At 30.5% G+C, this 27329-nt stretch overlaps 2 protein-coding genes and 2 pseudogenes across 3 annotated transcripts; 2 read left to right on the top strand and 2 right to left on the bottom strand.

Moving 5' to 3' along the window:
• Positions 1-54: 54 nt before the first annotated feature.
• LOC107626085 (uncharacterized) lies at positions 55-15239 on the bottom strand. Its single transcript, XM_088504039.1, has 7 exons — positions 14869-15239; positions 12904-13510; positions 12517-12596; positions 2787-5553; positions 2342-2423; positions 1024-1621; positions 55-745 (listed from the first exon to the last, which is right to left on the bottom strand). Exons 4-6 carry the CDS (start codon positions 2859-2861, stop codon positions 1401-1403), a joined length of 378 nt encoding a protein of 125 aa, XP_088360165.1. The 5' UTR covers positions 2862-5553; positions 12517-12596; positions 12904-13510; positions 14869-15239; the 3' UTR covers positions 55-745; positions 1024-1400.
• LOC148575400 (uncharacterized) lies at positions 4463-5038 on the top strand (annotated as a pseudogene).
• A 2871-nt stretch (positions 15240-18110) lies between the features above and the next one.
• Positions 18111-19347, top strand: LOC148575399 (putative disease resistance RPP13-like protein 1). Its single transcript, XM_088506214.1, has 2 exons — positions 18111-18519; positions 18854-19347. The coding sequence occupies exons 1-2, from the start codon at positions 18111-18113 to the stop codon at positions 19345-19347; spliced, it is 903 nt and encodes a 300-aa protein (XP_088362340.1).
• Positions 19348-19462: 115 nt separating this feature from the next.
• Positions 19463-27128, bottom strand: LOC107626083 (putative disease resistance RPP13-like protein 1 pseudogene; annotated as a pseudogene). The gene is made up of 3 exons (XR_015904947.1): positions 26769-27128; positions 25765-25839; positions 19463-24141 (listed from the first exon to the last, which is right to left on the bottom strand). The product of XR_015904947.1 is annotated as a putative disease resistance RPP13-like protein 1 pseudogene (transcript).
• Positions 27129-27329: the final 201 nt, after the last annotated feature.

Raw genomic sequence — 27329 nt, 5'->3', positions numbered from 1 at the left:
CTGATGAGACTTTCTTTGCATGTAAAATTTAAAATTTCATATGACACACTACACTTTGTTTTGCTGCCACAATTTCAACCAGTTACTATATTCATAGCTTGAATAATTGAATCTATGCAATAACATAGCCAAATGCTGATCAAGCCAAAACATTCACAATCTCAGTGCTTGAAAGTAACCAAGATTTCTCAGCTTTGCTATCACTTCACCAAAAGCCATAGCCCGTATACATCCAAAAAATTCAGTGTTTCTTCGAACTTTTTCGCAACCACGCAGTTGGAGGTAGTACTCAAGCAGGCCTCAGTACAGCCAGAGCTAGCAACGCCACTGCTCGATGATTGTAGTCCTAACTTCCCTGCATGCTTGCTTATGTTGATGATTGTATCCCTTAGCTTGCTTACTGCCCAAGAAAGCCAAACTAGCCCGAATCTAAATCCAGTATTTAAGAGCTTAGATGTGCAAAAGGGAACTCTCCCACATGCGAGTTTACAGACGACAGAAAGCATGACAGCAAGGTCAGTACCAACAATGCCAACAAAAAATTGTGTCAGAAGGTGTGGAAGCTCAGGCAGGATTTCTTTAGCAAGAGAATCGCTGTTTTCCGGTGCTGTCTGTTTTCAACCATCAAGGATAGAAGACTCTCACACAGTCACACGCCTGTAAGTAGTTCTTCATGTAGAGATCCCTCTCGGTCGCAACTTTCGTGTTCTTTTTCTTCATTCGCTTGGCTTTAACTCTCTCAGGACTGTAAATCAAGAGAAAAGCATTAACTGAATACATTTCGTTACCAAGATATTACATTAGCCATTACATAAGAAAGATTATACAATTTTTTTTGTTCTTTTTTGGTTTGGTAACACAAGTGAAAGCTACACACAATAAGTGGTTCATCTTTAAACAGCAAAGCAAAAAAAAACACATTTTAAATGCAATGAAAGATGGAAAAAATTAATTTTTTCAGAGTAACATTGAGCAAAAACCAGGAGAAGGGTTCAACTATCAAAGAAATCATGTTTTGAATACCTTCTTAAAGGAACAGTTATTGTAGAATGAATCTCCATTGTGGAGGAATGACTTCTGGTTTCTGCTTCAAACATGTTCATGATCAACCTGTTCATAGAGAAATCTCAGTAAAGTCTGTTCTTTGATACGAACTGAAAAATCTACTCAAAAGAAGGTTCATTAAATAATGATTAGTAGTGTGTTACAAACACAGTTGACATATTCAAGTGCAACTACAAAATAGTATGCTTTTAGTAACATAAATGTTCCTTTTTTTTTTCTAGAAACAATCAGAATTTCAAGCATGCGGTTGAAGCTAAATCAACAAAATTATATCTACTGAAGTGTGGAAAAAGAATAGACTGTTTCTCTCCCTTATATGAGATTTGTGATAAATATTACTCAGCAACTAGAGAAAGAAAATCTTTCATCTCAATTGCGGAACCCAAAAATGTAACTTGACCATCTGGATGAACTTGAATCTTTGAACTTAGAGCAGGGTCTTGAAAAATATCTAGCAAAGGCTTCAGGGTATAGCCAATTTGATAGCTAAGAGTTGTAAACAGTTGTTGACACTCATCAATGTCAAAGCTAAAAATAATTGTGTTTGGGAATGTTGCTGCAACAAAAGATGAACGAAATTAAGCAAAATAGATTTCATCAGAATAATTTACATTTATCTCAGCATCAAATGCAGTCAAAAGAAATTTATCAGCTAATGAAATCTAAAGAAGACAAACATAGTAAAGAAGCTTTTGTAACCGGGTAAACACTAATAGTGAAACATCATGGTCATGCCTTCTTAATGCCGGTGCCTTAACCCACAGGTCCTTGGAGCTTATACTCTAAGCGAACCTCTGATCACCCTTCTAAGAGTTGAAGTAGGTCATTGGTGCCTTGATCAGCATGTCAAAATAACATAACCTTTATTGTAACTACAATATTTCTTCATAAAAAGTTAATGATAACATTGTTCAACCTAAAATGAACTACAATCCTACATCCACATACCAAAATACATAAGAGAAAAATTTACTATAATCAACTAAGAATAAGAGGATATTACAAGAATTTGAACTCAATTGGGGAAACTAGCCAAAGCTTCCACATTTGCCATGAGACAACTAGAAAGAAAATAGAAGAATACATAACTCATGTACCTCACAAATATTCTAAGTTCTAATAGTACACGGTAGCGATCCGCGAAACTATATAACACTTCAATGAGCAGCATGCACACCTAGGGAATCAACAAGCATAGGCCTTTGAGCTGTGAAGTTAACATTGGCAAACTAGTTCAAATTTAACCATTCATTTTGTGATTTTCTTGATTTCTCACCAAGAATAGGACTAAGACAAAGATATTGATATCTAACGATCTCTGGTTTCCATGCAACAGAGGGCAAAAGTTGTTGAGAACCCTGTCATAAAAAAGAATTCAAGAACAAACAAACAAATTATGTTAATCAACTGTAAAACTATGCATGTATTGATGCTCAAATTTATCAGTCATACAATTGTAACAAAAAAGTTACCAAAACAAAGTCACATAACATAGCGTAGCCAATTTTGTCTTCTAATTGAGCTACTTTATTATGCTTTGAGTTAAGCCAACTTACAATCCAATTTGCATTTGGAGAAAACCAATTCATTACTGCTAGCATACTTGAAATTTTAAACAAAATATAAATATTATACATCAAAACCTAAATATTATTACACAGTAAAAAAAATCTAAAAACTTTGCAATGACTTTTGATACTATAGAAAAAGGTGTTAGTTACCTTGAAAATGTTGCTGAACATGGCAAGTTCTTGCTGTAAGACAAGCCCTGCTGAAGAGCAACCAAAAGAAACCATCAAACCCAGCTTCTGAACTATGTTCTGTGTTTTTTATGAGAGAATTAAGGCTTCTTTTAAATGTTTTCCTTAAAATAACAAAAATTCTCCTGCTTATGTGACTCTGTGACATCCCCATCAATTTATCCCTTCCCTACACCTCAGAATCAAAAGGATTTTTTTACAAGCTGAACTTTTGGGGTGGCACTGAAAAAGTTTAAGTAGGAATATAAATAAATGAAAATAATTAATTTTCTTCTTTAAAAAAAAAGAAGAAATAAGTAAATGAATAAAGGTTTTTTTGTGAGCCACTGAGCCATGATCGTCTAAATAAATAAATGAATAGAGGTTGAAAACTAAGAACGGTTTTTTATTTTTTGCAGTGGCTTAAAGGATTATGAGATGGAAATTAATATCAAACATGTTTCTGCTAATCAGTCTAGCCTTTGATCGTAGCTAGTTTCTGCTTTTTCTTTTTGGACCTGACAATAAAAGTTTTATTCTTCAGATATGCTTCCGAAAATTAGTAGGAGTTTTGCACTATATTTATGCAAGTTGTCTAATTACATTTATTTTTGTTGTTTTGAATTACATGATATGAGTACCTAATATTTAAATTGTTGTGCATGTAGAGATTGGTTTCTTAAAATAAATTGCTTATAAATATAATCATACTTGATAATTGAAGTTTTGTGTTATTTTTCAAATTATCAATGACATCATTTCGATTTATTGTTTTCTTGTGTTGCTATGCACTAGAGTGATTGTCACTGAAACCGGAGAAAAGAAAGTACTGATCAGGTTAATGATCTCTGTTTCTACCATTATAATACTGGCTACTAAATTGGATAGCTTAATACTCTGCATATCTATCATCATCAGAAGAAAAAACAAGGGTATTGTTCACTATGTATGGTATACTTTTTAGTTTTCTTTCTCTAAATCTAATAAAATATGGATTTGCAAATTGATGAAACAGCTTAACTTAGATACAAAAATATTATTTGTGTCCATCTTAATCCCGTATCTTGTATTCTTAATGTAAAAGAAATTATAAATACTATTAATAACATCACATTCAGACCCAAATTGAATAATTGTGAGAATTGAATTACAAAGGAATTCTTTCAATGTGAAGTTTCTAAAACCACAAAATACAGTTAGAAGTAACATATCTTCTTAATTCTTAAACCATAAATACATCCAAGGAAAACCTAAACAAAACATCAATAAAAGAAGTATGTTAAAATGGAAATAACTCTAGAAGAGCTTTGGCCTCTTTGACTCAGAAGAAAGAGGATCCTTTGACTCCATCCCAGGAAATTCCTTAATTTCATCTATAAATGGGTACAAGTCATCCCTTCTTAAAAGAGCTCTCAAATAATCTACCATGGAATAGACATGTCTACTCTTTACATTAACAGTTATAAAATTTTTATTCTTTTGAGGAGCAGAACTGTTAATGTAATCCATATCAATAGCATCCTCCATGAAAGATAATTGAAATACAGATACATAAATCAATGGACATTTAGATTTATGATGCTCATCTACAAAGCCAATTAACATGGCACAAACCAAGTTGTTACGAAGGTAGACCAGAGCCGGACATACAGCAGAAAATGCAGGTTGGATGCCCTCAAAACAACCCTCGATTGGCTGAACAAATCGAACACCTCTTTCGTTCACAAGCAGGGCATGTAAGGTTGCTTTATACCCATTTTGGTGAATGGGAAAATGGGTATAAAACAACTTTACATGCCTTGCTTGTGAACGAAAGAGGTGTTCAATTTGCTTAGCCAATCGTGGGTTGTTTTGAGGGAATCCAACCTGTATTTTATGCTGCATGTCCGACTCTCGTCTACCTTGGTAACAACATAGTTTGTGCCATGTTAATTGGCTTTCTAGATGAGCATCATAAAGGTAGATATCCATTAATTTGTGTATCTGTATTTCATTTATCTATCATGGAGAATGCTATTTATATGGATTACATTAACAGTTCTGCTCCTCAAAAGGTTCAAAATTTCTTAACTTTTAATGTAAAGAGTAGACATGTCTATTCCATGTTAGATTATTTCAGAGCTCTTTTAAGAAGGGATGACTTGTACCCATTTATAGATGAAATTAAGGAATTTCCTGGGATGGAATCAAAGGATCCTCTTTCTCCCGAGTCAAAGAGGCCAAAGCTCTTCTAGAGTTATTTCCATTTTAACATACTTCTTTTATTGATGTTTTGTTTAGGTTTTTCTTAGATGTATTTATGGTTTAAGAATTAAGAAAACATGTTACTTCTAACTGTATTTTGTGGTTTTAGAAACTTCACATTGAAAGAATTGGGTTGAATTTTTGAAAGAATTCCTTTGTAATTCAATTTTCACAATTATTCAATTTGGGTTGAATGTAATGTTATTAATAGTATTTATAATTTTTTTTACATTAAGAATACAAGATGCGGGATTATGGATACAAATAATATTTTTGTATCTAAGTTAAGCTGTTTCATCAATTGGCAAATCCATATTTTATTAGATTAAGAGAAAGAAAACTAAAAAGTATACCATACATGTGAATAGTGAACAAAACCCTTGTTTTCTCTTCTGATGATGATAGATATGCAGAGTATTAAGCTATCCAATTTAGTGGCCAGTATTATAACGGTAGAAACAGAGATTGTGCTATCTTTTCTCAGGTTTCAGTGACAATCTCTCTACTGCATAGCAACACAAGAAAACAATATATCGAAACGACGTCATTGATAATTTGATAAATAACACAAAACTTCATTTAGCAAGTATTACTATATTTATAAGCAATTTATTTTATGAAACCAATCTCTACATGCACAAAAATTTGAATATCAGGTACTCATATCACGCAATTCAAAACAATAAAAATAAATGGAATTACACAACTTTCATAAATATAGTGCAAAACTTCTACTAATTTTCGGAAGCATATCTACATAAGAAGAATAAAACTTTTATTGTCAGGGGGTCCAAAAAGAAAAAGCAGAAACTAGCTACGATAAGGCTAGACTGATTAGCAGAAACATGTTTGAAATTAATTTTCATCTCATAATCCTTTATGCTACTACAAAAAGTTAAAAACCGTTCCTAGTTTTCAACCTCTATTCATTTATTTATTTAGATGATTACCGCTCAGATCAGTGGCTCACATAAAAACCTTTATTCATTTATTTATTTATTCTCTTTTTTTAAAAAAGAAAATCAATTATTTTCATTTATTTATATTCCTACTTAAACTTTTTCAGTGTCACCCAAAAGTACAGCTGTAAAAAAATCCTTTTGATTCTGAGGTACAGGAAAGGGATAAATTGATGGGGTTGTCACAAAGTCACACAAGCAGGAAAATTTTTGTTATTTTAAGGAAAACATTAAAAAGAAACCTTAATTCTCTCATAAAAAACACAAAAAATAATTCAGAAACTATGTTTGATGGCTTCTTTTGGTTGCTCTTTAGCAGGGCTTGGTTTACCGCAAGAACTTGCCATGTTAAGCAACATTTTCAAGGTAACTAACACCTTTTTTTAAAGTATCAAAAGTTATTACAAAGTTTTAAAATTTTTTTTACTGTATAATAATATTGGGGTTTTGAAGTATAATATTTATATTTTGTTTAAAATTTTAAGTATGCTAGCAATAATGAATTGATTTCCTCCAAATGCAAATTAAATTGTAAGTTGACTTAACCCAAAGCATAATAGAGTAGCTCAATTAGAAGACAAAATTGGCTATGCTATGTTTTGTGACTTTGTTTTAGTAACTTTTTTGTTACAGTTGTATAACTGATAAATTTAAACATCAATACATGCATAATTTTAAATATGATTAACATAATTTGTATGGTTGCTTGAATTTTAAAATCCGATGACAACCTATATGAATTATATCATAATTGAGTTCTTATTATTATAAATTTATAAATAAGGCCATAATATAAATCAATCCGTTTGTCTATTACGATTTCTGTCTCTATAACTTGATTTAATGACTCCTAACAAATATTACCAGAATAAAAGCTAAATTATATTAGTTATTATTAAAATGACACTCTCCTCCCCTCTATTTGTAAAATATATATTCTCCTTTATTATAATTTTTAAAACATCTCTTTAATTAAATTTTTCGTGTTAACTTTATCTATTTTTCAAAAAAAAAATTATTTTGTAAAAAAAAACACCTTAACAAGAATTTAATTTTTTTCATTAAATTTTTCTTATTATATTTTTACCAAAATATTTTTAAAAAATTTAATAATTAAATTATTTTTTTTAAGATATTCTTCAATAATTTTTTAATTATTAAATTGTGATTTTGTTAAAATTTCGTTAATAATTATCTTTATATTTTACTATTAAATTTTTTATATCAATATCTTACTTTAACATTAAATAAAAAAATAACAATTAATATATATTATTTTTTCTTGAAAAATGGTTAAAATTAACATTAGTTAACACATTTTTAAAAGAATTAAAGTAGAGGTTTTTTAAAAATTATAAGGAAAGAGAATGTATATTTTACAAATAGAGAAGAGAAGAGTATCATTTTAATAGGAGAGAAAAGTGAATTTTCTTATTATTTTCAAAAAGTATGTTAAAATAATAATTCATTATTATCTTATAATTATATAATTATTACACTAATAAAAATTGAAAAGATGAATCTAATATGGAAAATGTGATAGACAAACGAATATAAACAAAATGGAGTTTACTTACAGATATTGAAAATCAAATTGATGGAATACTTGCTCAATTATATTCTCAATTATGTTCAGATTTTTTGGATGTGATGTACATGGTGTTATATAAATATTAAGTTTATATTGTGAAGAAGTAAATATTTATAACGAGTTTAAGTTCCTTTTATTATTGTTAGATATTATATTAATTAATTACTTTATTTATTTATTTTAGACAATCAAGATAAATTTAAGAAACATCACAAATAATTCGAATTTTAAAATTAACTTTTATTTATTTTTTATTGAATATGGCTATTAAAAGTGTGAGTCACTTAAAGTTGACGTATGATAATTCTTATTAGTTTTTATAATTTTATTATTTAGTTATAATTAAACTCCACATTTTACTATATTTTTCTTTTTGTTGGGATATAATTTTTTGCTAATTTTTTTTAATTATTGGAGTAATACTAATACATTTATTGATTTGTTTTGTGGTTATAATTTTAAGAATTGTATTCACATGCTGTGATATCTTGCGGATTTACATGGATTAGTAATCATTAACCCCTTTATATTATTGGAAAGTTTTCAAATGATCCAGTCACCTTTACTGGAACTCTGAAGTGCCATGGTGCAGTGCCGTTAAGATATATAGTTAAAAATGTAGAGGGTGTAGATTTATTGGAATTATTTTGTGGTAGAAACACAGAAGAACGGTGTAAGGTCTTCCCTAAACCTGTTCACACGGTGAACTGAAAAGTAACAGAGTATATTACATGGTGGGCAGTTGAATGCATTTTTTTGTCTTTTTGTGAAGCCATTGTTTGGAACCAAGCCGCGGGAGTGTTATGGGAGCCGATGCAAAGATTGGGTCAATGAGTAACACTGTATAACAGCAAGAATGTGAGATAGACCATTAAATGTATGTGGCAACAATAATATAATGTGACTATTTTAACAAATAAAATTTATATTCCAGCCAAAAAACAAATAAAAGTTATATTAGCATATTTTTTTATTACAACAAATAAAATATAAAATAAATAAATTTTATATTAATTCGCGATATATGATATATTATTTCATATAATTATTAAAAATATGTTAAATAACTATATTTGTTAAAAATATTATTAAAATAGATTTTTATTTAAAATATTACATGTATAATTATATACAGAAATTGATCCTTTTTATGAAAAAAAAAACAGTAAAACTTTTTAGTTGTTTCATTTATACCTAAGATTAGTAATAGAAATAAAAAATAAATAATATTATTATTTTTTAAAAATTTTTAAATATCTAAAAAAATTAGGTACGTCAAAATTATATGTATCTAACGGTATATACATATATATCTCATAATGAATTTATGATTATGTTATTTTTTATTTGTTTATAAGAGCAGGTAAAAAAAAAATTGAATTTGACTTCATCAAGATGATGAATACGAATTATTTTTAATATATATAAATAAAATAATTATTTTTTACTATTATTTTATATGTTACTTATTTATTTATATTTTAATATATTTTATTATTAAGAACTTGAATAATTTAAAAAAATATATATTTATATTTATTAAAATTCAATGATTTATAAAATGTGCTATCTTTAATGTGCACAAGTTATTTTAGCTCATTTAGACACTCGTTGCTTGTAATTTATCTTAATCGAATCAATTGATTATTAACTTAATTTTTTTAAGTATTTGAATTTGGTAGAAATTATACACTCTAAGTTTAACTTATTCAAAAGAATTGTTCATAAGATTAAACGCTAAACTAAGATGAATCGAATTTGAAAACCTTTGTTTACGTCAACAAAGACTTGCAAAAACATATCTGCCATAGGAAGTTAATATGTTTCTTGTTGCTCATAAGTGAGTATTTAAGTCGAAATAAATGTAGTGTTAATTGCATAATATTATTGTGAAATTCAATTTATTTGAATTTGTAAAAGTTTATAATTTGATCAGAAACAATATTATGATAGTTCTTGTTCATACCCTAACCCAAAACATAAGTCAAATCCAATAAAGTTAAAAGAGCCAATCAAAAAGAGTGGCCTTATCCACTTATCCGACCTTTTCTAAAAGGTCGGAATAGACTAAAGCAGGCAGCTCATACTTATCTAAGTGAGTAACTGCCTTCGTAAATCTCTCCCCCCCTCCCCCCACTTCTAGAGGGGAGACCTCAACAATCCCTAGAAAAAAGGGACGTTTATCCACTAATAGTGGATCCACTTCAACGGTGGTTATTGACACATCACTTATAAATACATTGACATCCCTCAGGTATCTCTAAGTTCCAATACTCTAAAAACATGTTTACCTCATTGCTAACTTAGGCATCGGAGTGTCTTTGCAGGTACCACCTCCATTCTTTCACATACATAACTCGGACGGAGGCTCCCAGACGTAAAACAAGTCAGAGGCCACCATCCTTTAGCGCTTGGGCCTTACAAACAAGCCCAACCACCATCCAGCTCCAGGTAAGCCCCAGAACATTTCTCCCTCTAATGATGAACATACAGATTTTTATATATTCTTAATTCAAAAATGTTATTTATACATTTACATGAGCTATTATGTATTTTTTATATTTTTATACATATAAAGATCGAATACAAATCAACCTCTCTTATTTGAATTTGAATCCTCTAAATTTTGAATTTTACTTTAGAGAATAAAATATGATCTATCACCATTTATTTCATAGGTGGGACCAAGAAAAAACATAAGAGGAAAAACATTCAATAATAAAAGATCTCACTTTATTTTAGAGAATCCAAATTCTTCTTATTCGATCTCTCTCTTCATCGAACACCAGTGGCGGAACCGAGGAGCCCAGCGTGGACCATGGTCTCCTTTCCAAAAAAAAAACTTTTAATTACATATGTGTGTTAAATTATTAATTATTTGCTTCTAAATTTTTTTAATTTATTAAACAGTTTTAGTACAAATGTATATTGTAATTTTATTAATTATACTAATTTTTTAATGAGTGATTGAATAATTATTATATAAAAGATAGAGTAAAGTATTGGTTTTTTTCTCAACGTTTTGGGTAAATTCTAAAGTTATCCCTAACGTTTCAATTGTGTCCTATTTAAGTCCTTAACGTTTTAAAATTGACTCAATATTGTTCTGCCGTTAGGGATCCGTTAACAGAATTAACGGCGGGACAAAATTGAGACGATTTTGAAACATTAGGGACTTAAATATGACGAAAATGTTGGGGACAAAAACGATACATAAAAATAAATTTTAGTTTTATCTTTCAATAATATCAATTTTTTACTATACATAGTATTCAATTATTTTTTAATCACATCTAAATAAATTACACTTAATCATATTACTTTCATTCTAAATAAATTTAATTTTTTTTTATAATTTTACATTTAAAGTTATAAGTTAATATAAAAATATAAAAAAATTTATTTGGAATGAAAGTAGTGTGATTAAGTGTAATTACTTAGATGTGATTAAAAAATAATTAAATATTATATATAGTAAAAATTGAAATTATTAAAAGATAAAATTAAAATTTATTTCTATCTATCGTTTTTGTTCCCAACATTTTCGTTCTATTTAAGTATCTAACGTATCAAAAGCGTCTCAATTTGTCCCGCCGTCAATTCCGTTAACGGATCTCTAACGGCAGGATAACATTAAGCCAATTTTGAAACGTTAGGGACTTAAATACGATGATTGAAAACAACTTTAGGACTTACCCTAAACGTTGGAAACAAAAACAATACTTTACTCTAAAATATATTATTTTATTTTTGTCAATTTTTAAAATAAGATTAAGTACTCTTCTTTGTTTTATGTATGCAAAAAATATTTTAATTAAAATTGGACAAAAAAATATATTTCATTAAAAGTTATCGAAAATATAATTTATTTTATATTTTTAATGTGTTAAATACATAAAAAATTTAATATTTTTATTATTATACGAATATAAAGTGCTCTTAGAATAAGTTTATTATAATAAAAAATTAAAACTAAAAATATTGTAGATTTAATATTAATTATAAGTAGTACTAAAATTTTAACTTTTTGTCATTTACTGCACCCTGGCTCTATGAAGGCGCAGTCCAGCTTCGATCCTCCCCACCTTAGTTATCTATCCAAGTGGCTACTATTTTTGAGTATTTTCATCCACCGTTTCAAGGGTTCCTTTGTAATTCTCATGCTTGCTATAAGACAAATTATAAACTTGCTACTTAGCCGTACATGGATCATCAGAGATCCAGAAAAGTGGACTGGATCATTGGAAAAGTTTCCTATATTATTAATGTTACTGTCATTGCTGATTTCATAATGCAAAAGAATGTTCATTTATGCCTGATTCTATATGCTATGTTGGGACTTGGGCGTGTTCAGGTTTTCGCATGTGTTGGGCTCACCAAAACAAAAAATCGGTCAGATATAAATATATAATTATTATAGATCAGGTCCAAGAAACAAAAAAAATATTATATATAATGTTGACAAGAATGAAAATTTTAATGCAGAGTGTATTACTCTATTATAATAGTGCATGATATTTAGTCACCAAAAAAAAATAGTGCATGATATTTAGGATGTTGTTAGCATTAATATTAAATAACATTATGTCTATTATATACAGGTCTATTATAGTTTGTTAATTAGATGATCTTATTCTGTTTATTAAGTAAATCAGTTATAGTTCTGTTATAAGAATTTTTTTATGTTTGATTGTGATTAATTATGTTCTTTCCACGTTCTTTTGACATCTTGATTTTCAATTGACAAGCCCAAAATCCATTCATCAATGCTTTAAATCAACTTCCACAAAAAAATGACACAATAAGTAAACTTTGAAGTGTAAAAATCTCTTTCTTTTCTTTTTCTTTATCAATTTTCAAACCCCACCAAACACTAAGCCTATAAGCAAAAGCAGTGGAAGAAGAAAAAACTGCTTACCAAGTAGACTCAAAAAACTGGTTGAATATTGGCTGCACATATCTCATGTCCACCACCAAATATCTGCATCACTTGGATACCTGAGAAAGAGACCAGAAAATGACATCAAAGTCCTTGCCATAACCGTATAGACACACAAAGTCTTCCCTAATGTACCAGAAAATTACAATAGAAAATTTTAATCCACAATATTAATTGGTATTAGTACACTTAATCAGCAAATGGGAGCTACAAGAAAAAATTGCAATTACTTCACCAAAATAACATTTTAAAATGAAGTCTACCTCCCAAAAGTTCAGATATTCAAACCTTCAAAAGTTTTGTTTTTTTTTTAGGGAAAAGAAAAAGAGAAAGGGAAAAAAGGCATATAGTAGTGAGGTTATTTACCTGCAGAACAACAATGGTCAATGATAATGCAACGGGAAATTTGTGAACGTCTTTTGTGAATTGGGGACATACAGAGAGACACCATTCATCCATACAGAAGAAAAGAGAAAAGAGATGGTGTGAAGAAGAAAAAGAAAGTAAAGGAGGTGTGATGGTTTGAGTGATAATTGAAAACAGAACAAACTCATCAATGAAGAAGAAGAAGAGAGCAAATGGAGTTTGTTGGTGAGATTTGAGATTTTAAAGGGAATTGATTGATATAAGGATAGATGAATTTATTGATACAAAGATATAGAATTTAAAATAATATTTTTAAAATAAGTAATAATGTTATGTCAGGTTGGTGATTATTACTCTGTTTAAGTTTTTTTGTGTAAATAAAAGAATCTTGACAGCTTGCATATAACTTATGTGACAATGTGAATCCGAAAACCAAGGATTTAAAACATCACACGGACATGGACTTGTTTCATTCATAGGGGTTGAATAAGGGTGATTTAAGGTGAGTTTTAGCCCGGGCCTCGATCAATGAAGGGAAGCATTAGCCTCGTCCTTTTGGGCTTGTTGTCACGTGGAGATAGTAAAGCATGGCTCGCTTTAATCACCCCTGTAAAATAACTAAAAAATTAAATCATAACTTGTGAAAAACACATTACAGCTAAAGATTATATAATGAAGGTGAAAAATGACCACAATTATACCCTGCACTCAAAGAAAGATACAAAATCTTATTCTCATAGGATAAACCATAAGATTTTCATTGCTAAACTAACTATTATAAACACTAATAAGATCTAATAACTCCTTAATGTATAAAGTACCAAATCATCCATTAATTATGTTTATATATTGATCTAAAAATAAACTATTTGATTATATCTTAAATTTATTTTCGTTCATTTATATACCAAATACAATAAATAAATACTAAGTATAAATGATTTTTGCAACGGAAAATTTGATTTGTAGTGAACTAAAAAAAATCACAACACCAAAAAGAAATATACAGAACATTTGTTGGATAAACTTGATTTTATCTATCCCAAAGAGAGACAAACTTTCTTCAGCAGAAAAAGAACCATTTTTGGTTTCAAGTTGTACATCAACAGTAACAAATTGAATCTAGGTAAAAATATACTATTTTTAACAAAAAAAAAAAAAAAAGAAGAAATGGTGAGAAAGAAAAAAAAATGTTGCAACCGCATCTTTTGGAACACAGCATAAGATCATTGATAAAAATAGAGTCTTCATAGCTTCTTTCACAAAAACGCCATATTTGGGGCTGCACATGAATCGGATAATATCCGCATATCCGCGGTGATTATCCGCATCCGATCCGAATTTTGCGGATATTATCCGATCCGCATTATGATAGGATCAGATTGCAGATTTAGCAGTGATATTCGCAGATCTGATCCGCAAATCCGCATATCCGTATGTCTCATATAAATAGCATAGTTTAAGAAAGTAAACCCTAATGTAATATGAATTTGAATGTGTTGTTTTATGAATTTTATGATATCTTGTTTTTAATTTTTTATATTGTACGTCAACTTAGAATAATTAAACTTAAATTTTATGTTTTTTTTTTGTTATTCAAGAGATATTGATAATATTTTGGGAGTAAATACGCTTAAACAGATGAAAAATGAATTTTATGGATATTTTTTTTTAAAATAGCCAAATAGAATCTTAAAATAGTTCTTGATATACCCGATATATGATCCGGATCGGATCGGTCATGAAAAAATGCGGATATCGTATCCGATCGGACGAATGCAGTGCGGATTGGATAGAATTTTAGCCTATATCCGATCCGTATGCCGCCCTAGCCATCTTTCTCCCAACATCCTCAACCAACACATAAGAAAAAAAATTTTCTTTGATCTTTAAAAGAAGAACAACAATAACAATATGCACCAACAAATTAAAAAATAAGAATAAGTAAGAGTGAAAAGTGGAAACCTTCAAATGCAACGAGCATGCATTTTGTCAGCAGAAAAATTTCCAGCGAGTGATGCAAAAAGGTCCTAACTACCACGGCGGGATCCTCTTCCAGCCTTTTTAGATCTTAATCTACCACCTCTCTTTGGCTCCGATCCAAGTTCCTGGTGATAAGTTTGTAGCGGTCCATCCCCCGGAAGAAGATGTACAAGGAGAGAGAGAAGAAGAGCAAGGCAAAAAAATTATGTTTTTGAACATAAAGAAGCAAACTCTGAAGCTGCACTCTCTGCTTCTTTGTGGGTGAGTGAGAAAAAATAAAGAGAAAAGGACAAATAGATCCCTGACCTTTTGTCGCGCGGACATTTTTGCTTCTGACCATTGAAAAATACTTTTAAGTCCCTGATCTTCATAAAATTTGGACGGATCAGTCCTTCCGTCCAAATGCTTCCGTCAGGGACTGATCCGTTCAAGTTTTATGAAGGTCACAGACTTAAAAGTATTTTTCAATAATCAAGGACAAAAATGTCTGCGAGACAAAAGGTCAAGGATCTATTTGTCCTTTTCTCAAAAATAAAAGACTGAAATATTTATAACATTAAAATGATATTTAAAAAAACATAAAAGATAAAATAGAATTGGGAGAATTAATTTGTTCCACCGGTGAAATAATTCGTCAAAGCTTCAAAGAAGCATTTAATAGGATGGCTGAAGTAATGGAACGTTCAGTAAACAATAAAAGTTAGTAATTAACATAATTATTACTGCCATACAATAACACAGGGTGTTCCATTATATTCTTTTTCCATAATAAATAAACCAAATATGATCATACCCAAACATAGTTAATTTTTTTTGTATCAAATATCTAAACATAAAATTACTTCTATTTTTTATAGAATTTTTGAAAAAAAATAATTTTAAAAAAATCTTTTTTAAAAGCTCATCCTACTAAACCCTAAGAATACCAAACAACTAATAAATAAAACAAACCAAATCAATAAACAACTAAAAGTATCAATTTAATAATTAAAAATTAAAAAAATTATGCAAAAAAATAGTAAAACATGAAATTTAGTTCCAATTAATTACCAAGACTACAAAAAAGTAACAACAATCACCATTCATCAACTTTAAATGTCATACATTTACAATATTCATATTCACCTTATAAAGTAATATATTCAATAAAAAATAAATAAAAGTTGATTCTAAAATTTAGAATTCTTTGTGATCATTTTTCTCGTATATTTTGGCTTCATAAAATGAATAAAATAATTAATATAATATTTAATAACAATAATAACAAAAATAATTAAACTCATTATAAATAGTTATTTCATCATAATAAAAATATATTTTTTTGTATAGCAGTATGTGTATCACAACCAAACAATCTGGAGACAATTCAATAAAAACTCCATCAACTAGTTTCTTAATATTTATCCGAAATTATATATTTAGAATTTTTATTAAGAATAATTAAAAATAATAAAAAAAATCTTATCGAATTCGATCTCTCAATATGTGCCAATACATTTCGATAAAATCAGATAAATTGTCTAAATCCTTCTCTATATTTTCCAATAGTATTTTCAATGTGTTGGGATCATATGTTAGAGTTTCCTTCAGATACAGATACAGATTCTTTTTGCCTCCTCTTTTCACTTAAAAAGGTTGTCCTCTTAGCCTAATTTTATTTATAAATTCAACTTCTATATATAATTGAATAGTATTATCTAATTTTTAAAGTTCATCTTCAACTTTAATTTCATAATTGATTCTATTTGAACAGTTCATAAAAAAAGTCCACAAAGTTGCACTACAAAAATAACAATAAATATAAATAAAAAATTAAAAATAAATAGAAAAACTAAGTAAACCGCCTCACACTCTAAAAGTATAAATTAAACCTTTAAAAAAAATACTAATTTACTCTAAAAGTATAAATTAAACCTTTAAAAAAAATACTAATTTACCCCAATCTTTGAAGATAATTATTTTAAATATGTTATATTATAACAAGAGTAATTTTTTATTGTGCATGATGGTGAATTTTAATTTTTTACATTCCACTCTCGAAGAGTACATGTTATATGTAATAAGAGTAATTCTTTTATAAACATTTATCGTTTGTCATTATCAAATTAATATTTTTTAATATCTATAATTCTTTTTATACATCAGCTGCTATTTTATCGTTATCAGTACTAAGAGTTATTTTCAGTGAAAGAAATGCTCTCAAAGATTATAAATTATACAAAGTATCCTAAAAAAAGACATCAACAGGATTATAAAAATGAAAAAAATTGATTTTTAAAATTTTTTCTTTATAAAAAAGAAAACATTATTTTATAAAAATGATATTGATTGGGATTATGCTAACATTATAATGGAAAAATATTTTCTTAATAATAACGATGAAATTCATACTTTTAACATAAAAATTATGAAATGCTAAACCATGCTATAAATCTTAATTCTAAAACGATTAAACATATCATCTTAAAATTTTGTAAAGCACTAGATTTCATTCATAGAGATAATTACATTGATCCTGAGTTTCATAAAGACAAAAAAAATAATAAGATGAAAGAATGTCTGGTTAGTGTAAGCTTCAAGCCAATTTGGCATATTAAAGTCACATACAAAATGAAACCAGAATAAATTTCAAAAATATAGCCAAAACAGTTAAAGGATGTCTCAATAAAAATTAACATACACCACAGGTGAAATTAATTTTGAATTTCATATTTAAGGTTAAAATCAGGTTAGTATTTGAATAATATTTAAAGATTAAATTATGCAATTAGAAACCAATTTACAATTTCACTGAAATTGTACGGGACAAATGCATATTTTAACTTATAAATATTATTCAAATACTAACTTTATTCCAAACTTAAAAGATAAAATCCAAAAGTAGTTCTATCTGTGGTTTCCATTGAGGCATCTTATGCATAATTTTGGATATCTTTGACATCACTCTATTGGCTACAGGATGCAGTGGACCATACACTTTTATGAAAGCATTCAAACATGTCACTGTTTTCGAGGAAAAGACCCAGAAGCATCATGTGAACTTATCCAGAAGATCAATAAGCATCTCAATTTTGAAGTCAATTTACAATACCATATACTTAGCTAAACTACACTGCAACCTACCACTTCCTTCTTACCCTTTTGTGTTCGTCAGAATTTTTGAATTCCAGAGCATACTATAAACAACTTCCCTCACCATTTCTTACTTTCTTGTTCTTGTGAACATGGCTGCATCACTTGTTGGAGGAGCTTTCCTCTCTTCTTTTCTCAATGTTCTTTTCGACAAGCTATCCGATGATAAGTTTGTCAATTGGATCCGAGGAAAGAAGCTTGACCAGGATCTGCGTGGAATGTTGGAGAATATTTTGAACGTGGTTAAAGCTGTGCTAAATGATGCTGAGAAGAAACAGATCACTGACAATGCTTTCAAGAGGTGGCTCAAAAATCTTCAATATGCTGTCTATGATGCTGATGACTTGTTGGATGAAGTATGCACCAAAGCTGCCACTCAAAAGGATCCAAGTAACTTCCTGTCTCATATCTTCAATTCACAAGATAGGGATATGGTTGTGACTACGATTGAAGAAGTCATTGCTAGACTAGAGGATATTACGAAATACAAAGATATCCTTGGTCTGAAAAAGATTGCAGCGAAGAACATGCCCATCAACCTCACTAGTTAAAAAATCTGATATGTTTGTTGGCAGGGAGAGAGAGAGGGATACCTTAGTGAAATTGTTGTTAGATGATACTAAAGATGATGAAATATCTGTGATTCGCATCGTGGGCATGGGTGGGATAGGAAAAACTACTCAGGCAAAATTGGTTTATAATGATGCGGAAGTGAAACAAAAATTTCATGTTAAAAAAGCATGTGTTTGTGTTAGTGAGGAGGAATTTGATGTTCTTAAGATGACATAGACTGTGATAGAGAAAACTGGTAATTCTTGTCACCCAAATGATTTAGATACAGTTCAAAATCATTTGAAGGATAAGCTAGAAGGGAAGAAATTCTTGGTTGTTGTAGATGATGTATGGAGCAGTAATCGTGAGGGTTGGGAAAGCTTTCTAACTCCTTTTGAATGTGGAAGTGAGGGAAGTCATATTATTGTAACATCCCGTCTTGATTCAGTTGCTTCAATGGTGAAGACTAATGACATTCAACATCTCAATTTGAGTTTGTTGCATGAGGAAGATTGTTGGTTAGTATTTGCAAAACATACATTTTTTCCTACTGAATCTAGTGACCGTTCATCTTTAGAAATTATTGGTAGAAAAATTGTTCAAAAGTGTAAAGGGTTACCTTTGGCTGTCCAAACACTTGGGGGCTTATTAAGGACAAAAGATCATGAGAGGGAATGGATTGGTGTTTTGAATAGCGAGATTTGGGAGTTTTCTAAAGATGAGAGTAGCATTCTTCCTGCATTAAGAATTAGTTATTACTATCTCCCTTCTACTTAAAACGTTGCTTTGTTTATTGTTCTTTATACCCAAAGGACTACGAATTCAAAAGAGATAAACTGGTGTTATTGTGGATGGCAGAAGGTCTTTTGCAGGAACCAAAGAGTGACAATAGTTTAGAAGAAGTTGGTTATAAATATTTTATTGATTTAGCTTCAAGATCATTTTTTCAACATTCTAACTCTGGTGAAAATTCATTTGTGATGCACGATCTCATGCATGATTTAACAATATTCTATGGTGGAAAGTTCTTTTCTGGAATCATTGAACTCAAAAATGCAGCCAAGCATGATGCTTATCCTCGTCATCTTTCATATGATCATTCGCTCTCAAAGTTCATGGAAGCATGTGCTTGGCTGCATTTTTGAAAGTGTACTTTTTTAACAGCTTAGCAATTTCTTCAACTTCTTGTATTCCTTCCATTTTTGCATGCTTCCTTTCCATCCTCTAAGTCGTTCCTGCCTTATAAATCCTGAAATCACTTAACACACATATCAAGGCATCGAATGGTAATAAGAGATGATTAAAATTAGCAATTTAAAGGCCCCGGAAACATGTTTTCAATCATATCACAAGATTAGGAAGGAAAATGTAAAATCATGCAATTAATATGAATAAGTGTGCAAAAACTAGATAAATACCACTCAATTGAGCACAAGATAAACCATAAAATAGTGGTTTATCAATCTCCCCACACTTAAACATTAACATGTCATCATGCTAAACTCAAGAGAAGCTATAAAGGAGTGAAGATGAATGGTAGAATGTATGAAATGCAACCTATCTATATGAATGCAACTACATGCTAAGATGTTTCTACCTACTTGGTTAAAAGTAAATAAGCTCTTCAAGACAAACATAAATCAGATTTCACTAATTCAAATTATACAATAAAAGACAAGTAAACTTGTAAGAAGATAGCTCATGAAAGCAGGGAACATAGAATCAAGCAATTGAACCCTCACTGGTAGTGTATATGTACTCTAATCTCTCAAGTGTCTAGGATTAATCACTCTATTCTTCTCTAATCATGCTTTCTAAACTTTGTTCTTCATCTAACCAATCAACAAATATTTAATATACCAATGCAAACATCATGAGGTCTTTTCAAGGTTGTAATGGGACTAAGGTAAAGGTGAGGGTATATATGGTTAAGTGAGCTATAATATGAATCTTTGACTAACCTAAGCTCTTACCTAACACACACGCTCTATGTAATTCTAAAATCACACCTAACTACCCAAAATTCCCACTTTTGTATAATTCCTATACTCATGTACCAAATTTTCTTAAATTTTATCACATGTGCATTGATCTTTTATTAAACTTAGTACTGGGGTAATTTTGTCCCCTTATTTATTTATTTACATTATATTTTTTTCTTTTTTCTTTTTCTTTTTCTTTTCCTTTTTCTTTTTTTTTTAATTGAAAATATAAAAGTAAACATAACATATCAATGCACATGAGTTTTTTTTCTGGTCTCATATGAGTATGCACCCAAATTTCCAATATTTTGTCAAAATAAAAACATAGCACATTCCCTTATTAACCCATGTTCCCAAAGTTTTCCCACAATTAGTTGATACACAACATATATCTTAAGCTAACCAAAGATTCAATTGGGGTATTTAATTGTTTTTCCGCTTAAGGCTAGTGATGTGGTAAAATATAGAACAAATGGGGATTGATAGGCTCAAAGTGACTAACAATGATGATTTAAAAGGGTTGGCTTATTTTTGGAATAAGTGAGCAAAAACAAGTAATGGCTTCAATCATATGCATGCATAAAACACATTAAATATTGGATATATAGATTGGAACAAAATAAAGATCACAATTATAGAGAAGTAAATACACAAGAATAAAATTTTATGGTTAAATAATGTAACCATGTAGTTAAGCTCAAATATCACAGGTTGTATGTTCTTTTAGCTATAATTCATGTTCCCATTACAACTTCAAACAAATTTAACACAAAATTTTAAATTTAAATTAGTGAAATGCTATAAAAATTTCTTGAAAAAGAGACTCATTACTTTAACTAAGTAGTGGTAAACTATGTACAAAATCAAGCAACATGTAACAACTAATTTAACAAAGAAAATTAAACATTGGTGTTGAGAAGGAAATAACTAACCCATGGAGATCGGTATCGACCTCCCCACACTTAAAGATTGCACCGTCCTCGGTGCATGCTAAGATGTGCAAGTGGACGAGTTACTGCAACTGATGCTTTTTTCCAAAGATTGTGCAGATAGATTTATCTGTTGCCCCATGTAAAGGTTTTTCGTTTTTCTTCCTCGGTAGCCATCCTGAAAGAAGAGGAAAAAGAAGAAAAGTAACCCAGGAATAAAGAGAAGAAAATAAATAAAATATGGATGGGTTAATACCAAATAATGGGGGGTCTCAACTACATGGTAGCTACAACATGCAAGTGAGAAAACAATAGAAGCACATGGTATACCAGTGGTGCAAAATTTACAACAATTGGGAAGAGAGTGGGTAAAGAAAGACAATATAAATTCATGTCAATGCAAAAGGAACATAGGTATCATAGAAGATTGGCATTGACAGATAAATAATGTCACCCAACAGTGTAAAACAAGTCACTAAAACACTAAAATAATACCAAAAAAGATACAACAGTTGAATAAGAACATTTGAACACCAATAATAAAATTATAAATTTAAAAAAAGAAAATAAAACAAGCACAGGATGAAAATGCAATGAATGAAAGTATGCAAATGTAATAAAATAAATAGAATGAAAAAGAATGAAAATGAGAAGTTAAATAAACGAAGAAAAAGAAAATAAGAAAGGAGGAAGAAAGAATAAGAAAGGAGAGAAGAACAAGAAAGGGAAATGAAAGACGGGGCGTGACGCGTACGCGTGAAACCTGGGTTGGCCGTTCATGGTATTATTTCATGTGTTTGTAAATTATCACATCCTTCCATGAACTTTGAGGGCGAATGATCATATGAAAGATGACGAGGATAAGCATCACTTGGCTGCATTTTTTTTGAGTTCAATGATTCCAGAAAAGAACTTTCCATCACAGAATATCGCTAGATCATGCATGAGATCATGCATCACAAATAAATTTTTACCAGAGTTAGAATGTTGAAAAAAATGATCTTGAAGCTAAATCAATAAAATATTTATAACCAACTTCTTCTATACTGATGTCACTCTTTGGTTGCTGCAAAAGACCTTCTGCCTTCCACAATAACACCAGTTTATCTCTTTTGAATTCGTAGTCCTTTGGGTATAAAGAACAATAAACAAAGCAACGTTTTAAGTACGAAGGGAGATAGTAATAACTGATTCTTAATGCAAGAAGAATGCTACTCTCATCTTCAAAAAACTCCCAAATCTCGCTATTCAAAACATCAATCCATTCCCTCTCATGATCTTTTGTTCTTAATAAGCCCCCAAGTGTTTGGACAGCCAAAAGTAACCCTTTACACTTTTGAACAATTTTTCTACCAATAATTTCTAAAGATAAACGGTCTCTAGATTTAGTAGGAAAAAATGTATGTTTTGCAAACACTAACCAACAATCTTCCTCATGCAACAAACTCAAATTGAGAGGTTGAATGTCATTAGTCTTCACCATTGAAGCAACTGAATCAAGACGGGATGTTACAATAATATGACCTCCCTCACTTCCACATTCAAAAGGAGTTAGAAAGCTTTCCCAACCCTCACGATTACTGCTCCACACATCATCTACAACAACCAAGAATTTCTTCCCTTCTAGCTTATCCTTCAAATGATTTTGAACTGTATCTAAATCATTTAGGTGACAAGAATTACCAGTTTTCTCTATCACAGTCTTTGTCATCTTAAGAACATCAAATTCCTCCTCACCAACACAAACACATGCTTTTAACATGAAATTTTTGTTTCACTTCCGCATCATTATAAACCAATTTTGCCTGAGTAGCTTTTTCTATCCCATCCATGCCAACGATGCGAATCACAGATATTTCACCATCTTTAGTATCATCTAACAACAATTTCACTAAGGTATGCCTCTCTCTCCCTGCCAACAAACATATCAGATTTTTTAACTAGTGAGGTTGATGGAATCCACCCTAGCATGTTCTTCGCTGCAATCTTTTCCAAACCAAGAATATCTTTATATTTCGCAATATCCTCTAGGCTAGCAATGACTTCTTCAATCGTAGTCACAACCATATCCCTATCTTGTGAATTGAAGATATGAGACAGGAAGTTACTTGGATCCTTTTGAGTGGCAGCTTTGGCGCATACTTCATCCAACAAGTCATCAGCATCTTGAAGATTTTTGAGCCACCTCTTGAGAGCATTGTGAGTGATCTGTTTCTTCTCAGCATCATTCAGCACAGCTTCAACCACGTTCAAAATATTCTCCAACATTCCACGCAGATCCTGGTCAAGCTTCTTTCCTCGGATCCAGTTGACAAACTTATCATCGGACAGCCTGTCGAAAAGAACATTGAGAAAAGAAGAGAGAAAAGCTCCTTCAACAAGTGATGCAGCCATGTTCACAAGAACAAGAAAGTATGAAAGGGTCAGGGAAGTTGTTTATAGTATGCTCTAGAATTCAAAAATTCTGACAAACACAAAAAGGTAAGAAGGAAGTGGTAGGTTGCAGTCTAGTTTAGCCAAGTATATGGTATTGTAAATTGACTTCAAAATTGAGATGCTTATTGGTCTTCTGGACAAGTTCACATGATGCTTCTGGGTCTTTTCCTCAAAAATAGTGACATGTTTGAATGCTTTCATAAAAGTGTATGGTCCACTGCATCCTGTAGCCAATAGAGTGATGTCAGAGATATCCAAATAACGCAAATGAATCAAATCACCTATTGAATTGAGCACTGAATCATGCTTAAGAGGAAAAAAAATTAAATGACAAAACCCTTACATGCTTCAACTGTGCAAGTAAGCAACAAGGATTACAAGAACCAATTTGCTTTGAGGAATCATGCCATGTATTAAAATTGATTTCCAACAATGTCCTTGCATGTTTTAAACTATCACATATTTTAGAAAAGGCACGAGTAAAAAAAGGTTAACTGTTATTATCATACGTAAATCCGCAGGATGCATTCTTCAAGATTTTAACTACAAAACAAACTAATAAATAAGTACGAGCATCAATCCAATAATTAAAACACAGTAAAACGTAGACCTTAGTTACAACTAAATAAAAAAATTATAAAACACCAACAAGAATCACCCTCCATCAACGTTCTCACATTTGTAATATCCATATTCAATAAAAAATAAACAAAAACCAATTCTAGAGTCCGAGTTCTTTGTGATCCTTCTCAAGTCTATTCTAATTATTTAAAATAAATAAATAAAATAATTAATATAATATTTAACAATAATAATAAAAAGAATTTAAACCCATTATAAATACTCCTTCACAATAAAAACATAATTTTTATATAATACCATGTGCATCACATCCAAAAAATTTGGACACAATTGAGTGAGGACTCCGTCAACTTGATCCTTTGTCTATAAGAAAATCCTATTAAAACAAAAATATATTTATTTTTTATTAAAAATAATTTAAAATAACTAAATAAAAACTTTTACCAAATTTATTCTCTAACATGTGTGGATATATCTTCACAAAATCGGATAACTTGTTTATATACATCTTCATATTTTACTAAAATATCTCCAGTTCTTTTCGAATCATATGTTAGAGCTTCTATCAAATAATAATACATTAAAATTCTTTTTATAAGGAATGGCCGTTTAATTGCAACAAGAATGAGAAGCTACATAAGAATTTATACAGTTGTTTTTATCCATATGTAATGTAATTGACTCAAAACTCGGCTAATAAAACTCCTATTTCCACTGTGCTTCATCAAATAACAATATTATACATTCTAGGACCAAGTTTTTTTCCCTTTTTCCCATTTGCTGTTATTTTTTTGACACATTTTAATTGGCTATTATCACTAAAATTCAAAGCATCTATGATCTATCTTGTGTAATGGTGATCTTAGCTAAGACCTATTACCAACATCTTCAAATATTAGATAGGGAGTGAAATCTTTTTACTATTCCGACTAATTGATCCTAAGAGATATCATTAGAGATGATGCTTATTTAAGTCTTTAATTAGAAGATAAAGAGAATTCTTAGGTTTTTTTCTTGTTTTCATATTCAGTTGATATGCTTTCACGACAATAACACAAATGACGCCTCATTTTAATTTTATATCATGCTTGCAGTTTTACCTAAAAACAATGGCAAAAATAGGCAAACAAAAGGAGGCAAAGTTTCATTATCTTAATCATCCTAATCATGCTTATGAACGTATCAACTTAAAAAAATAAAAATAAAAATAGAATCAATACGGAGACAAAACTAAAGTAATGCAGCAGAGAGCAGACACCACTTACCACTCTTGGAGAAAAACAAAAATCAGTTCATATGCATCCTTTGGAAGTGTCACACCTAACTCTTCTTCGAGCTCCCTTCTGAAAAGAACTCAACACACTATTATCTCTGAAATTGCCATAACAACATCATGTTCTGTCCTTGGACAAAAAATAATATATTATTTGACACCCATTTTGTACAAATGCCATCATATGTATTTTATGCACACAGCCTCATCATAAGAAAAAAGAACCCAAACCAAATACGATTTCAGCTCAAAATAATTTTAAAGAAAATATTATATTCTTTTCAAAATGAATTTCAATTTAGTTAAAAGTGGTCTATTTTTAAAGAACCAATTTATCTGAATAATAGATTACTTCAGTAGCATGCTTGAGTTTGTGTATTGCAGATTGCCCTGAATTACATGTTCATTCCATTAATCTGGGAGAGCATTCTAATCTTAGTTTAGTTTCCCTCCTTCACTACTAATCCTTAATTTGCTGCTTCTACTATATATATTCCTCACATTATTTCACTTATATAATGTGTCTTAAGTAACAAAATCACCTTCTGATTCTTAAGTTTGTAACTTTTTCCCCATTTCAAACAATTCAAAATACTCATTGCTAGGATAAGACGTGTGTGATATCTTCAATCATATGACCCTCTTTTACATGACCAAATATTCTAGCAGAACTTTTTCAGGTACAAGAAATTTTATTTCAAAGTTGCCTATAAGATTTACATGCATCCTTCCTTGACCATATTCTTTTGGATTGTTCATTTATTCCTTACTAGAAAATTACAAATCATCTTATTTATTTATTCAGGGGTTTAGCACCAAGCGTATCTGGCTCATGCATCAACTTAGTTTACTCTCAAATTTCAACATTCTAATTGAAATATAAGAAACAAATAAGAGCATAATTGTTGTGTTTGTGATTACCGAGCGGAAACCGGTTTCTAAAATCGGAACCCTAAACCCCTCAAATTTCATAACCAAATAGAAATTAATACATACCTAATCGACGACGTGAGCACAGAGAGGACGATAAGAAGCGCAGAGATCGACGATGGTGAGGGCGGCGCAGCGACGATCAGTGCAGGAGGGTCGAGAAGGAGCGACGGTCGAGTGGTGAGTGGTGTGTAGCGGTGAGTGGTGAGTGTGCAGCGATGTGCTGAGTGGTGAGTGGTGAGTGGGGAGTGGGGGGCGACGATGGTCAATGGCGATAGCGAGAGGATTTTCGATCTTCGCGATGGTGAGCTCTCTGAAAGTGTTTTCTTTGGGCTTTGGAGGTGAGTGATGAGCTTTGGAGAAGTACTGTCTCTTTACACAAGTGATATCAGAGCCAATTCGATGGTCGAGAACTTCATACGGTGTCCCAATAAGTTGGTATCAAAGCTGTTTCGGTGGTCAAAAGCTCTTCAGGGTGACCATACGAGTGGTATCAGAGTCGTACGGTGGCCTAATAAGTAGTATCAGAGGCGATTCGATGATCAAAAACTTCTCACGGTACTCGAACAAGTTGTATTAGACCCCAACAAGTGGTATCAGATCCGACTTGATTGTCGAAAGCTCCCT

Source organism: Arachis ipaensis, chromosome B2 (genome assembly GCF_059453495.1).
Source record: "Arachis ipaensis isolate K30076 ecotype BB chromosome B2, ASM5945349v1, whole genome shotgun sequence".
Classification (NCBI taxonomy): domain Eukaryota; kingdom Viridiplantae; phylum Streptophyta; class Magnoliopsida; order Fabales; family Fabaceae; genus Arachis; species Arachis ipaensis.
Note: the sequence above shows the minus strand (reverse complement) of the source record. Positions and strands in the feature narration are given on the sequence as shown.

Coding starts and splice junctions, on each gene's coding strand:
- LOC107626085 (XM_088504039.1), bottom strand. CDS start 2,861: ATGGTTTCTTTTGGTTGCTCTTCAGCAGGGCTTGTCTTACAGCAAGAA. Junction 2,424..2,786: donor TGTTCAGCAACATTTTCAAG/GTAACTAACACC, acceptor TTTTTATGACAG/GGTTCTCAACAACTTTTGCC. Junction 1,622..2,341: donor TTGTCTTAGTCCTATTCTTG/GTGAGAAATCAA, acceptor CTTTTGTTGCAG/CAACATTCCCAAACACAATT.
- LOC148575399 (XM_088506214.1), top strand. CDS start 18,111: ATGGCTGCATCACTTGTTGGAGGAGCTTTCCTCTCTTCTTTTCTCAAT. Junction 18,520..18,853: donor GAAATACAAAGATATCCTTG/GTCTGAAAAAGA, acceptor CAAATGATTTAG/ATACAGTTCAAAATCATTTG.